This window comes from Schistosoma haematobium, chromosome 2 (genome assembly GCF_000699445.3).
Source record: "Schistosoma haematobium chromosome 2, whole genome shotgun sequence".
Classification (NCBI taxonomy): Eukaryota; Metazoa; Platyhelminthes; class Trematoda; order Strigeidida; family Schistosomatidae; genus Schistosoma; species Schistosoma haematobium.
In genome coordinates this window covers 49,425-65,913 of record NC_067197.1, presented here as the reverse complement: position 1 = coordinate 65,913, position 16,489 = coordinate 49,425, and the positions used below count along the sequence as shown (strand labels likewise).

The window sequence follows — 16,489 nt, the reverse complement described above, 5'->3', positions numbered from 1 at the left end:
TTTGGGAGTATCTGAAAACAGACAAAAAACAACGGGTTCTGGAAGAAATTAAGTTTTTCAGAGCATTCGAAGGATTACTGCACGTAAGACACTAGTTAACATTTTGTTTCCATCTCAGTTTTCCTTTGTATTATATATAATATAAAAATCAGGTTCAATATGCTTATATTTATATATTTATTCCGAAAGAAACAAAATTTTTACTAATATGCTCGCCTTCATATGTATATTAAAAAACGTCTTTTAAAAAACAACAAAAAATGATTCAGTAAATATCTATTTTTAGGCTGTCGCATGTGCATTAGTTTATTATCCTTCTTTTGCCCATTTTATTTCTACGCACGTTCAAGTGTACTTCAACATGCACTTACATATCCTTTTTTCCTTTCCAGGATGGCTAGAAAAGCCAGAAAAGAACAATGAATCTAAATTTTTATTGTACTCTGTTTATTTAATAATATTTTGTACTACATGGTCCCTTACAGTAAGGAAAGATGACTAGACGCTGCTAAACATGGCACGCTATCAGAAGAGTGTTTACCAGTGACAAACTCGCTTGGTTTAAACTTCTGGCTGACCACGTCTTAGGGTCGTAGCTTCCCCACTAGAGGGAAAGTGATCTGTATCCGCACAAGGTCACTAGTCGGAGCGCAATGTTCAACATACCCTAGCAAGCCAGTCTAGACCAGTCGGTCCTCGATATATTGATAACCTGTCAAATATGTCCTCGAACCTTCTCGCTTCTGTCTTCTGGTTTCACTTATACTAGAAGGTGTTACTGGTTAAAGCGTTGTCAAATTCAAAATACCTGTGGCATCTTCAAGGTCAGCATTAGTGCAGAAAACTTATGGAGCTTTATTTTGGAGGACTTATTTACCTCTACTGGGATTTGTTTACCGCTACATATTTGTTAATTGTTCACTGATAGTTTTCAATATTTTTTAGCCGTTCTCACCTCAAGTATCTCTATCATCCAAACTATAGTCGTCATGGAGGAAGAATGTATTTGTAAAATCTCAGCGAAATAATTATTGATCATATTGATTAAATTTTCCTTGAAAAAGCTTGATTGCCAGATTGCCAGATTGCCAGGCGAAACGTTGGATTTACTTCAAATTCTTTAGCTGAGATTTTACAGCTACATTTTTCCCCTTTAATGTCTTACATTGACTCGGAGCCCAAATATTATGAAACTATTCGTTCAAATTTAGACGAAAGTTCTTACATGCATATTCACATATTATTCATCTTAAACATATATTCACCAAATAGATTATTGCAGTTCCTTCTGGATCCATTAGATTTACTTATTCGCCAAGAATGCCTGGAATATTCATGACCTAAATACAACGAGTATTCGGATTTTTCCTACATTCCGTAAACGTTGTTAATCGGCAAAAGACAGGCTGTTGTGTAGGATATATATATTTTATTAACGCCATTGTCGTCCGATCGTAATGGAGTCAAAAACGGTCACCAAAGATGATATCGAGCACCCAGAACCGTACTTTTACATCAAGAAGTGAGTTATAAAAAATTGGTCGGTCTATATTAGGCCGCTAAAAAGATATTGGATATTGAGCAAATTTGACCTTAAAGGGCAGTTACTGAAAAGACATACTTAAGGGGCTAAGTTCAAAGTTCCGCGCTGGCCTAGGGATCGAAGTGGGTTTTATGCTACCTGCTGCGGGTTACGTTCTCAAGATTGTCTTGATCGAAAGCTGTCGATTTCGGCAATTGTTTTTTTCTTGTAATAAATGTGAGTACATTGTGTGTACATGCTGTGTGGTCGATCCATTTTTCAGATTTCGGATTCAGATTTGTGTAGTAAGAATAGAAAACCTACGGTCTATATTATTCCTTTACTAGTATGCTTCTGTGAGCGTCTAGTCTTCTCTTGAATGAGCCGATTGAAGATGCGGACACTGCCGCTTCGGGTAGCATGTTCCAAGTATTGATGACTAGGTATGAAAACATATGCCATGGGTATTTTGTTCGTCCTTGGCATTTCTACTCGCCTGCTATGTCCTCTGTGATTTCCCGATCTAGTCGGTAGAGAAGAAAATATATATTTGGTCCAGATTTGTTTGGCATTCTATACATCAAAATCAGACAACCCCTCAATCTTTTGTAAGACAGAGTAAGGAGGTCTAGATTTTCAAGCCACTCTTTGTACGATAAACCCTGGAGTTCTGGAATTGCATAGGTAGCTGCTCTCCGTACGCTTTCCAGGATATCTGAGTCACCTCCTAGACAGGGGTTTTCAGCCTGAACTCAGTTCTCAAGCTTAATTCTCACTAAGATTGTGTATACTGTGGTGAACATGGTAGTATCTAATTTGGTGAGTGTCCGTTTTAGAGCCCAGAGGATTCTAAACCTCTTAGATGAAACCTCTCGGCAGTTGGCCGTGGTCTTAAGATCACGACTCACTGTCACCCCAAGATATTTGTGAGACCATATCACGGATACGGGCACTTCCCTTATGCTGTACCTATTTATCTTTGTATTCCTAAAGTGCATGTAGACACACTTGGCAATGTTGATAGACATCAGCAACTTTTTAGACCAGCTAATCAGAATATGAAAGTCTGTCTGAAGTGCACATGCATGTTATTTCTCGCCAGATATTTACACCAGCAGTGTATAGTAAGTAGCATTGGGGACTCAACCATACTTGAGAGTTCATTTATATACTATATGAAAAATATAGGACCTAGAACAGAACCTTGCGGTACCCCACTAAGTACTGGTTTCCAGGTGGAGCACTTGGAATTTGTTCTTACTCTCTGTCTACGACCTGCCAGGAAATCATTGGTCCATTTAAGAAGACGTCGGGCAATGACTATGTTTTCCAGCTTTGATAGTAGTCTATTTATTGGTACCCTATCAAATGCTGTGCTGAAGTTTATGTAAACAACATCTAGTTTACCATTTTTCAGGGTGTCTATGTAATGTTCTCTTGCTGTAAGGAGATTCGTTGTACAAGGTTAACCATGTTGTTCACTGCTTACCAAATTGTTGGTTTCCATGAATGTCATTATGGCCTTTTCGATTAACCCTTCCAGTATTTGAACCACGACATTGGTGAAGCTGTCAGGTCTGTAATTTGATGGAAGTTGTCTTGATCCTGTTTTATGTATCGGGGTGACAATTGCTTCCTTCCAGTCCGTAGGTAACTCAGCTTGGTCAGGTGACAATATTGTATATTATAGTCAATGGAGCTGCAATATATTATGCAATTAGTCTCAGGACTTTGATATATAGTTCATCCGGTCCTGTTGATTTTTCCGTGTCTAAAGTGCTGAGCGCTTTAAGTACTTCGTCTTGATCAAAGTCCACGGTGAGTAGGCAGTTTGTTGACTTTGTATTTGGGTCTATTTTTCCCCCCAGAAGAGGCTCCTGAGTGAAAACTGCCCCGAAATAGTTTACCATAGCCTCTGCTTTTTCCTGATCATCCTCTATGATTTTAGACCCGCTTCCTTAATTGGGTTGGGAATCCAATGCTGCATCCTTGTTCTGTGATTTGTGCATGAAAATAGTCTCTTAGAGTGCTTGATTACAGATTGCGCCAACCTTATATTTCCACTGAGCATCGTGGATTTTAATTATAAACTTATTTCGTCCCATAGTACTTACTGTGTCAAGGCTAATGGCAACGTTCTGACATTTCTTTCGTGTTAGTAAATGTCGAATATCCTGGCCTATCCAGGTATTGTCATGCTTCGTATTTGGGACTGTCCAGGGTATATATGGATGAGTTACCCAATTATATAAGTGACTGAAATAAGTCCATGCTTCTTTCTTTTGTTCTCTTTTACAGCCTTCCTCATTCGGTTTCAGTTTGGAAAGGACAGTAGGCTAGATGGCCTGTGTTAGTCCTGGTAGTGGTCTCAGTTGGTTCAACTTTCTTTTGAAAGTGTCGACAGATGAAGCTTCAACCACGTGTTGAGGTAATGAATTCCACTCGTTGATGATTCAATGGGAAAGTCGATGCTCAAGTAATTTGTTCTGGGCTTGTGAACTTTTTTGGAGTGTCCTCGTAAACTCTGTATTTTGGAAGTCACGAAAAATTAGGGCTATATCAGATCCGAATTTCTCTTTAAGTAATTTGAAGATTGTAATCAAGTCACCTCTGGTCCTTCGATATGACGATGGGAATAGGTTTAGTTTAGCCAGTCGAAAATGATACGGAAGCTTCGCTATTCCGGGAATCAGCTTAGTTACTGTTCTCTGAACCTTTTCCAAAAGCTCAATGTCTTTTTTTAAACAGGGGCTAGCCGCTTGTATGCAGTACTGAAGTCTAGGACGCACGAATACTGTGTACAAAGTCAGGAAAGTTTCATTGTCGATATGGTTAAAGGCCCTACGTACTGATCCCATAGGGTTGTAAAACCTTCGGCGGCTATTGCACGGCAGTGTGCAGTAGTTTTTAAGTCTTGGCTGACGATGACTCCTAAGTTATTTTGTGTCTGGATAACAGGTAGCTCAATGTTATTCATCATGCATGTATCTGTACCTTAATGACCAATATGCGTCACAATACACTTAGAAGTATTTGTCGGCAACTGCCAAATTTGAGACCGTCCAGATAATTTCTTCAGGTCATTCTGAAGCTCTAAGCTTTCACCTTTACTTTTTATTGCTCTTCACATCTTGACATCGTCAGCATATAGCAAAACCGGTGATGATAGGATACTGGGAAGGTCATTTACATACGAGAGGAATAATATTCGTCCCAAAACTGTACCCTGAGGCACTCCGTTAAGCACATTTCTCAGCAAGACAACTCCAATTTCAGCCGTACTCTTTTTTGATGGCTAACTAGGAAGTATTTTATCCACATTAATAGGTTGCCTCCAACCCCAACATTTCTTAACTTATATAACAGCAGGTTGTGAGGAACTTTGTCAAAAGCTTTGCTGAAGTTAATGTAGGCTATGTCTATAGGTAACTTTTGGTCTTTAAGACAGCACTAACTTTCATGAGCCGCTAATAAGTTAGTGAGGCAGGAATAATTTGCATGCGCCAGTAGTACACAAAGTACCTTCTGGCCAGACGTGATTTGCCACAGTACTGTAACGGATTCAAAGTCTTATCCTGTTGACTTCCAGTTTCGGTTTCCGACTGTCTTGACTACCCTTGTGCTGTGGCCATTTGTTGTGGGTCACTTTCACTACTAAATGTAAGTTCCGGCTCACCTATCTTTTCTCCTAAATTTCCCTGTTAGGGTTTCGGATTACAGTACTTATGTTGTCCTCAGTGATGCCAATCGAAGTTTCTGTACACATTATTTTGAAGCCCAATCTAATCAGTCATACATCTTAAGAATGTTATAAAATTTCTTGGATATTAATAGACAATTAGTGAGGTTTTGTAGGAAAACACCACATCTTTTAAGTAACCCTGGGAAGATGAACAAGTTCAGGGATTAGGAAAGTTGAAGACTTAACTACTCTTGCAAAGTTGAATGTATGTCTTTAATCCACTTGCTCTTGTTTACCTTTCGCTCTGTAGCCGATGTGGGTAAGCAAATATTCAGTACATCTACTCTAACCCGAAGATCTTCACTTTCTCACAGCCCACTCTAGAAGTTGTGGCTCCACAGATTGATAGTTCATCTTAGTTTGACAGCTTGGGTTTTGTGTTTCCTGTTATAACAACTAGAATAACACGTAGTGGTAGGGGCTACCTGTAAATGTGAATCAGATGTCTTAAATGGTCGAGATATTGAAAGTTTGATACTACATCAGTCGATTTTATTTTATATTTTATTTGAACACATAAATATTGTTACAAGAGGGCGCCGAATATGTATGCGTCACACATTTTCATTATCATTATATTTGTGTAGGCTATGATACTGCCGTAGCAGGTGGTTTTCTTAGGGCGCCACATCCCGAGCCTTTGACCTAAAGATCTGACGCACAAGGCAGTGGAGCATCGTGAGGAGATGCGATCCCATGGTAGCCGGTGGCCAAAAATTGGTTCATACGCCATTTGTTCTCGCAGGATACTGGAGCCCATGTACACCATTGGTTTGAGATCCGGTTAAAGCGCCGGACATTCGCTTTTCGTCCTCTCACTTTCGTAAACAACACCCTCGCCACGAGAAGGCAGTGAGTAGGACTTCCCTGTCAGAGGCTGTATACGCGTGGCCATGTGATAGCATTTGGAGAGAGAAAGTGGACTCTCCCCACTCTCGGCCATACCAGGGCATTTGGGGGCAACATCAGTCGATTTGCTACCTTTACCTCTGGCTCTTTGTCTAAAACCATTAATACTCCACTAGTCTGCTTCGGTTTGGGCACCCGGGCAGTATCACAGCCCTCACACATATCAAATAAGATTTGTGTGGCGCATGTATTTGGTGCCTCCTTGTACCAATATCTGTGTTAAAATAAAATAATACTCCACTAGGGGTCCCAACAAACGTAAATAATTCTTTGAAACACATGTGGTCGAAAATCGGTAAGGTACGTGGTGTTTTTGTTTGAAGAGTTGTATTTTTCCGTTATTAGAAAGCTTAGCGGACTGTGCTTTGTATGAAGTTCTACCTGCCTCTGTCCTTTAGAAAGTGAGGACGTTGTGTGTTTTTTTGAACCAGACGGTTATAAATCTGCTAACCTATGAAAGCTAAGCGGAAATGACAGACACTACGAGAACTATTACAAGTAATTATTTTTAATTTGATAGATTTGCTAGGTGTATATTATCCCGTGATCCGTTTTAATTTTATTTCCATTTCTCGTAAATACACCTACACAACCGTTTAACTGTAATATTACGTCGATATAACAAAATTATGATGTACGTTTGGACGAAATTGTTCACCAAAAAGAAGGGATAAGGATTAATTTGGAAGCAACTATGCAAGGTTATTTATTTTTGATTCATGAGTAATCTTTTGTCTAAGGAAATATTCAATGAGAAGTATTATATATATCTGATTAGAATACGTGGATCTGTATAGTCTAACAGGTGATAATGTCGCATAATCTATATTGTAGTAAAGGACATATAGATTCAAGTTTTGAAGTTAATACTGTATAATATTGTTTATATATATATATATATATATTCTGGAATTGCTATGATCTAAATAGGCTTATTATTTTATCGGTAATTTTCACAATCCTCGCTTCAGACTACCCTTTTCCCTCTTAAAGGAGCCCATGGTTTCCGTGCATTACATCTGTAGATTGGTAGTATTGTTTCAGAGTATATTAAAAGCTTATTGACCCTTCCTAAATGTCATTGAAGAATTACTTCTTAAAATAAACATGTGACTTCATAACTATCAATAAATATATGCTCACTTTTCGTCTCTCGTTTTAGATTCTTGAATGACTCTAGAAGAATCTCGTAACTTACATCAGTCACTGCCATCAGCAAGTTTTAGTGGTAGTTACCTGACCAATACCAATCAGATTAACAGTTCATATCATCAAAACAGTCAAAATCCTACGAATTATCCTCCATTATTCCATCCTGCAGCTGTAGCAGCTGTTGCCGCTGCAGCTGCAGCGGCTGGGTACACACAACAGTTCAATCCAGGTGTTGTAAGTATAACTTTTTATAAATTGTTGTATTCCGGTTTGATTAATGAGGAAATTATAGGGTATTGTTGTTTCTGAAGTCATCTAAGAAGGCTAGGGATTGGTGGTCACTAGGATGATGCAACGAAATCGCAGAGCAGGACTTCAATACGAAAATGTTTGCATTTGAATTCGTGTAACTTGGTTTGTATATGGTGATTTCTACAATATGCAGTATCTGACATAACAAAGCTACTGTAATTACATCATAATAGATCGACACTAACCAGTAACAGGTTATCTGTAAAGTGTGCTCCACAAATGAAAACTACGCGTTACAAATGACACCCTAGCTAAAAACAACAAGAAGTTATGCCTAACTGTAGCAGCTTTCCTTAAGGCTGGTCTTTCAACACGTAGACTGCCTTTAGGGACTGAATTGACTGGGCTTGTAAAATTTCTCGGATTCAGAAAGATCACTTAGTTATTACCAATTTACGTTTCTTTGTGATATGAGCGGTTTTTTCGTCTGACTATTAAAAGGTGACTATACTGCGTAACAGTTTGCTTTGTATTACTTAATGGCAAACATGGTTCATAAAAGTAGGAGCCATCTGTAGGACGCATGTCTTTGATCATAGGTGTCTTCGAAGCACTAATCCTGTACTGTAAAACAACTAATTGGGTAATTCCAAAGTTAAGCAGATGACAAGACTTTTGGTGAAATTATATGTCTTAACCGACTAATATGTCTGAGATATTTGACTAACTGTCGCTCACTTCGTTGAGGAACATTGGGTGGAGCAGGTATATGTTTAAGGACAACTGGTGATTGCCGAACATATTACGTATCGTCATTAACTGATGGACTGAGCTGTTTCCACGCGATAACCGCGATCAGTGACTAGATACGATGGTTGAAATGACTCAGAATCGGTCGTTTTGGTGCAGATGCATCCATTCATACATTTTGACCGTAAATATTATTTCGTGCTTGTTATTGTTGGAATTCATACCTTTATAAGCTATTCTGTACAATGTTAGTTTTTCTCATTATCATTCACATCGGTATTACTTCGACTCTTACTATTCATGTTAGTTTCGTCTCGTATTGTTGATTTGGTAATGAAAGATTGTGCTAACGCACACATATGTTAGACCATTTGGATTGGGCATGAGGTTAGCGACCCCATCCCGTAGAAAACGAACTCACTAAAAAACGCTAACCGGAAAAATAATTCAAACCGTTTATCCTCTGCCCTGGGAGTTAGAAGGTTTTCATTTAGAAGAGTTATGACGCCTCATAGTGAAGGCCGAGTTCCTTCGGAAGTCACGAGGCAGACGCTCCTTCTAACAACCAGAGCAACAATTTTTATAGGTACATGGAACGTCCGAACAATGTGGGAGACCGGGAAGACCAGTCAAATTCCAACGGAAATGAGGAGATACAATTTGGCAGTACTGGGAATCAGCGAAACGTACTGGACCCAAGCTGGACAACAAAGGCTAAATACGGAAGAGATGCTGCTATACTCCGGCCACGAAGAAGAAAATGCTCCACACACTCAGGGAGTCGCTCTAGTGCGGTCCAAAGTAGCACGAAATGCACTTGTAGAATGGGAATCTCACGGATCCGGAATCATCAAAGCATCATTCAAAACAAAGAAGGAGGGGATCTTAATGAATATTATCCAATGTTATGCACCCACCAATTATTGCAATGACGACAATAAAGATCAGTTCCATGAGAATCTGCAATCAATCATAGCGAAGTGCCCAAGAGAGGACCTCACCATTCTGATGGGAGATCTAAACGCCAAAGTCGGAATAGACATTACCGGATATGAAGGTATCATGGGACGACATAGACTAGGAGAGAGAAACGAAAATGAGGAAATGTTTAAAACTCTATGTGCATTCAAAAATTGGTTATAGGAGACACAGTATTTCCACACGAGGGTATACACAAAGCTACATGGATCTCATCGGACCAAACAATCTTCAATACGAACGTAAAGACAGTTCTATCGTAAGGAGCTGAAACGTGGAGAACTACTACAACTGTCATCAAAAATGTACAAGTATTTATAAGCAATATTATGTACAAGATATTGAATGTCCGTTGGTCCGATACCATCAGCAACAGCCTAGTGTGGGAGAAAACAAGCCAGCTTCTATTTGAAGAGGAAATTAGGAGAAAAACGATAGGGGTGGATATGACTTACATTGCGGAATTCATTAAACTGCATCACGATGCAAGCGCTAACTTGGAATTGCCCAGGACAGAGCCGGATTGAGAATCCTGATGGGTGGTCTTTGCTATTTTACGAACAGTAACAGGTGTAAGTTAGTCAGTTGACTTTATCGGAATGGTATATTTAAGTGATTTAAAGCAATTTTCATGTCCAGGGTAATGTCATACTGTTTCGGTTTAAGGATGATGTCTCTTAACCATATTCTCTTATAGACCTAGGAGGGATTCTGAGACGATCAACATTATCATACATATTTCTAGTGCCATCGGTTTGCTTTTGAATTTGTGTAGTTTAAATAACCAAGTAATCAAGTTATGCTTTCGGTTCTACCCTCATTTACTAGATTTATAGAGCTTTAAATTCTAATCACATTTAATTCTTACCTCTAATCTGAAATAATATGTTTTGCGATTAATATCAGCTGTTGTGAAAACCATCCATCTGATTGACGAGCTAAATCGTTTGTATTACACAATTCGTTCTTTCTTATTTACAGATAAGTCGTCCACTCAACCTGACTGCTAATCCAAATGGTTCGAATCCATATTTCTCTTCTGCAGACACAAGCAGAGCTTATTATGCCAGCTTTGCATTACAACAGTCTGGATTTTATCCTGGATCCCATACTTTCAATAATTTGGGAGGTATGAATATTCCTCAGGATTTTTCATTTCCGAATCCCACTACCTCCATTCATTTATCCAGCACTGGAGTAGAATTCCCTTCATGTTTATCAACTAGTACAGCGGAGTCTGAAAATGGTTCAAAGTTACAACGAGTTGCTGCCTCAACTAGGAATTCCAAAACTTCCACTAGTAGTATAAAAACACATACAAAATCGTCAGGCGTCCGTGGCAGGAAATCGATTTCGTCTGATGAGATGGCAAATCGCAAACGCCAGGAATTTAATGAACTTGTTAAAGCCCGCACTGAGAAGCTTATGTCCGATGGTCCCATCGCAAATGCAAGTATTTTATTTTTGCTCCACATTAATAATTTCTCATTAATAGCGCTTTCTTGCACCATAATGTTCTATGTCCTTATAGTTACTTTTATGCTTACTTCACACTTTCGAATTTCGTTGATATAAAGTGTTGCCTTGCTGTCCTGGGTTGCGCGTCAGCTCAGTCATTTTGTTGTTTCGAAAGTTTCCTACAGTACTAAGCAACCCCATTTTCATTTTTGGATCCCTATTAAAATTATTATTTCGATAATACAATGAGAAGACGAAGTTTATCCTCTCATTGCATTATCGAAATTTATCAAAAGGACTAATTGTTTTAAAACTATTATTCATAAACATATGTGGTGATTGTGTTCACGAGAATAATACGGTGACTTTTACTTGTTATGTTTCAGTAATTCATTTTGAGTGGTGTATAGGTAAAATCCTGAATGGTAAATGAAATGTACCCAGGTGATAGATACTCCTGTGACCGAAATATTGATGTAGCTCTTCAATAAGCTGATATCAAAAACCAAGACAACTGCCCACTAGAAGAGATATTTTTTTAAATAAAATAACACGTTGATGTACAAAGTATTGCCAGAAAAATAAGTATAATTCAATACTATAGGCGAGTAGAGTAAATCCATTTTGAAGGTGTTTAACTCTACAACGTATATAAGACCTTCCCTATCATATCAATACTCTTCAGAAATACACCTTACTCTTACATCTTTTCAACTTCTCTGCAAATCAAGTTTTCATCATGATTGATGTAGTGTTATCTGGTTTACTAAATATTATATTATGATTAGAAACAATCTGTAATCTTCACCAATCTTCTTCTATTAAACAACATAAATTCTTTCAGTATTTCCCCTAATTTTTAAACAGAATGATTCATCAAAACTATAACCACAACTATCGTAATACTTTTTCATTAATAATTAAATATTCATTTTATATTAAAAATGTACTGTATTCAGATTCAACGGAAATGTTTATTTACCACATTCATAGTCTTTTTAATGACACAATAGTATAGTCCATATTATTATTTTGACAACTGTTTCACAATGTTTTAGAAATTCTGTAGCGTTGCCAACTTCATTGATGTTTGTTCTGGGTACACTACTCGAAAACCGATACCATGCAGATAATATAATATAGTCATGTTAAACAGAAATTTAATTCTTCCGTACGGTCTACATGGTAATCCGAAAATATCTGGGCGATATCTTATACATCTAAACTCAGAATACTACTGCCTTGCAACTTGTTTATCTCAATGGTTAGGTCGACAGTTGCCAGTAAAGTTGAGTGTGTGTGTGTGTGTGTAGTTTTCGTCACTTGTGTTAAAAGTCTGTGCAACTTTGGTTATTTCATAGGTGGTGAAATCTTGTTATCGATTTCATTTTCATCAAGTTGATTCATCTTTCCCACAAGTGCTTGTAAAAAACAAAAACAGGTGTGCTGTTCAGTGTTTTGATCTGTACTGCATTACTAGTGTAGGGTGTTTTCTTGGAAGGTAAACTATGTTTGCATTACAAGAATCTGGTCAAAATTATCGTGAAATCACTACCCGCGCATGTTGGAACCACTGAAGTAGTTTCAAAGTTAAGCATACAATTCTAATAGGGTTTCCGAACTTCATCTACTGGGTTGGTTGAATTGTATGTTACCTATATCCTTATAATCGTGCGCGAAATCCCTGCTAGACCAGAATTTAAGGTGTGAAAAAGGTGAGACAGCGACTTACTGAGTAGGTTTTTTTTACGTTATTAGCGTGGATGATGTTCGAACACTACAGGTATTCAACCTGACAGAAACCACAACTTTTACAATGGAAGTTGTACTATTATCTCAGTTTGATAGATAAGTTACTTGTTACGCATGGAGTGTCATAATATTTTCCGGCTAATCAAATATGACATATGATTATTGTAATGAGATGAAAGATATGGTTATAGTAAAAGATTTAAATAATTTTGTTTGATGTTTTTATTTTTGTTTTATAGTCTTCAACAAATTCTGGTCCTTTATCATCTTCAAGTTCAGCTGGTTCTATAGGACCAGAATCTGGATCACCAAACTATCGCAAATTGATTCATGCTGTATTAGATGCTAAAAAGTCAGCTCTTCTTAGATCTCCATCTGTTATCCAATTCTTAGTTAGTCAACAGCGTTCACTAACTGAATATAAACGTCAAACAGAATTATTTTGTGTTACGATGAACAGATGAAAAAAACTAGTCTTATTTTTCTACTTATTCATGTTAATGTTTTTTACTATTCGATTATATATATATTTGTATTACAAGTTGTAAGTAGTCGATGAGAATGAAATGAAATAAAATGAGTTCATGTATATCCTGTTCAATTGTTTATTCTTGCTCTATATGTACATAGTCCTCTTAAAAATAAATTAGATCTCTCTTCATTAACTATTCCAAGCTAAGTCGATATATGTACTCATACAGTATGATATATGAGGGATAAATGATTTAAGAGATATGACTCAAAATCAATCAGTGAGTTACTTTCTCTAAATCTCAAATACATTATTTGTTTCATCTTCTTTATCTATTCAACCTAATTTTGTGTGTGCATAAGGTGTATTTACAAGTTTTATCTTCTACCTCATTGTCATTCAATCTTTCACCTTTAACTGATATATATCTTTATATTGATAGGAGTTACTATTGTAATGAACGAGAACACAATTGAGGATAATCGAATGTATCTGAACACAAAATTACAGATCAACATAGAACCATAGTGTAAATATATAATTTAAATAATGTCAATCAATGATTGTTCCTTTTGCAAATATCAATCTATCGTCTCAGACTTCATTGTTCTTTCGTTTCCATACCAATCATTGTTTGTTCTCGTTTTCTTTTCTTTAATCTCAACTTTCTGCCTCTAGGTATTTCATTTTCGATTGTTGGTACATACTACTTATATCTGTCGACATCTGTAGTACACACCACATTACTACTGATACTGTTACTACTTTTATGACTATGGGATGTGTTTTGATAATTTTATCTCGCTGGGCTAATGTGGTATGACAACTTGGACTGACATACTTGCGTCAAGTTCTTTGCTGCATTTGACTACGACGATGAGTCATCGTTATTATTGAAACACTACTTCTTACTATGTGTAGTCTGCCTTATCATTGGTTGTTTCACTTTTGCCTCATTTATATCCTAACTATGTAGCTTTCGCTTTAACCACTTATTTTGTGTTGTACGTTCGTTTGGCTGCTTACTGGCTGTTGTTGTAATCTCTGGATTACTGATTTGTATACTCAGGTACCAGACATTGTAAAATAGTTGCTTAACAGTCATAATTTCCTCGCAAAACTGATTTACATCACGAAAAACGAATGCATTGTACAATCTTACGGAGTTTCAAGCCAGGATGAAATATGCATCTGTTGCATTAATAATCAGAAGCCCATGTAAAAATATGTTATGCGAAGAAAATATTTATTGTAACTTAAATCATGAATTGGATTGGGAATAGAACTTGTATGTGTACAAAATATTTTTACGGATGCTGTTCCCGATCATTGCGTAGGTTTATCACCAGCCTGCGCTTAAGCTGAATCTGCTCTTTGTCATGTTCAGAGCCAGGTGGAGTGAGTTTTCGAGCATCTATCAGTGCGGTAGGTGCTGCTGAGATCCAGTGTTTCTCCCTAAACATGGTTTACTTTACTAGCATATACCACCACTGTTTTCACAGCTTTTCTGATGTCATTCCTCTCTGCCTCGGGGTGAGCATCACTTACATAGCTGCCTAATTGTATTCCTGGTTGTTCCTGAAGTATATTCTTAGCTTGACTATCACTAAGTAGAACCCTAACAGGCTTTCTTGCAGCATCTTTCCTACGTCCAGTAAGACGCATACAAATATGTGCTCGCACTAGAGCATGATGTGAATGCAAGCGTCAGTCTTCTATTGAGCCCCTCCATCGATGGCTGATAGCGATGGGATTTAGTTCGGTCCAACGTTGGGATGAATTCGGGGGTTGCCGTGTCAAAAGATGTTTTTCCTTATGTTTAAAGTTAGTATTTGCAAGAAACAAGTGGTTATCTGAGCATAGCTGCAACAGACGGTCGCCGTTATCTGTTCTCTGTGCCGTAACACCATAAGATCCACCCAGGTGTCTTTCCATTTCTTTTAGTTCAGCTAATTGGGCATTAAAGTCACGAGCCACTATTACTACATCACAGCGCCTAACTTTTTGGAGGAGGCCAGAAAGCTTTCTGCAAAACTCATCTTTTACATCATCTGAGCTGCAGTCAGTGGGAGAATAGGCAGAGATGACGAAGAGGCAACGACGAGTGTCCCTATCTTTCCGAGTCCTTATTGTTCCGTTTAGTTGGACTGTCTACTGGGATCCAGTCTAAGAGAGCTAGTTCTGCCCAAGGACTTAATGCTATACCTACAACAGCAAGACAATGTGGAGTAGCACAAGGGCTTCTAGAAACTCTAAGCATGAATCCACATGCTTTATCTTGATATGGTGAGGTCAAATAACGGAAACTACTCAGATCCTCTATGCTCGTCTCGGTGACGAAGTATACAAAGACGGCGCGATATTCTAAGGTCCTTACTTACTTACGCCTGTTACTCCTCGTGAAGGAGCATAGACCGCTCACCAGCATTCTCCATCCAACCCTGTCCTGGACAATCCTTTCTAGCTCCGTCCAGTTGTAATTCATCGTTTTCATATCTGCTTCTATTATCCGACGCAATGTGTTCTTTGGCCTTCCTCTTTTCCGCTTCCCTTCAGGATTCCAAGTTAGGGGTTGCCTCGTGATGCAGTTTGACGGTTTGCGTAATGTATGTCCTATCCATTTCCATCGTCTTTTCTTAATTTCTTCTTCAGCTGGAATTTGGTTTGTTCTCTCCCACAGAAGGCTATTGCTGATGGTATCCGGCCAATGGATGTTGAGTATCTTGCGTAGACAGCCATTTATAAATACTTGTACTTTCTTGATTGTGGTTGTTGTAGTTCTACAAGTTTCCGCTCCATACAGTAGAACTGTGTTGACGTTCGTATTGAAGATTCTTACTTTGATATTGGTTGAAAGTTGTTTTGAGTTCCATATGTTCTCCAATTGTAGGAATGCTGTCCTTGCTTTGCCAATCCTTGCCTTTACGTCTGCATCTGATCCTCCTTGTTCATCGATGATGCTTCCCAGGTATGCGAAGGATTCTACGTCTTCCAGAGTTTCGCCATCAACAGTGATTGGATTACTGTTCTCCGTGTTGTATTTGAGGACCTTGGTTTTCTCCTTGTGTTTGTTGAGGTCTACTGATGCAGAGACTGCTGCTACACTGGCTGTCTTTATCTGCATCTGTTCGTGTGTATGTGATAGGATGGCTGGGTCATCTGTGAATTCCAAACCACCTAATTAATCCTGAGTTGTGCATTGTATGCCGTGTTTTCCTTCAGATGTCGAGGTCTTCATAATCCAGTCGACCACCAGAAGAAAGAGGAAGGGAGAGAGTAAACAGCCTTGTCTGACTCCAGTCCTTACTTGGAATGCGTCTGTCATCTGTCCATCATACACGACTTTGCACTGCAGTCCGTCGTATGAGTTCCGGATAATATTGGCAATCTTCTCAGGAACTCCGTAGTGTGGAAGAAGTTCCCATAATATCCTCCTGTCTACACTATCAAACGCCTTTTCGTAATCAATGAAGTTGATGTATAGTGACGAGTTCCACTCAAC

At 38.2% G+C, this 16,489-nt stretch overlaps 1 protein-coding gene across 1 annotated transcript; it reads left to right on the top strand.

Moving 5' to 3' along the window:
- The first annotated feature begins 1,606 nt into the window (after positions 1–1,606).
- Positions 1,607–15,187, top strand: MS3_00005977 (uncharacterized protein). Its single transcript, XM_051214059.1, has 4 exons — positions 1,607–1,759; positions 3,821–6,671; positions 7,336–7,559; positions 10,287–15,187. Exons 3-4 carry the CDS (start codon positions 7,344–7,346, stop codon positions 10,878–10,880), a joined length of 810 nt encoding a protein of 269 aa, XP_051067180.1. The 5' UTR covers positions 1,607–1,759; positions 3,821–6,671; positions 7,336–7,343; the 3' UTR covers positions 10,881–15,187.
- Positions 15,188–16,489: the final 1,302 nt, after the last annotated feature.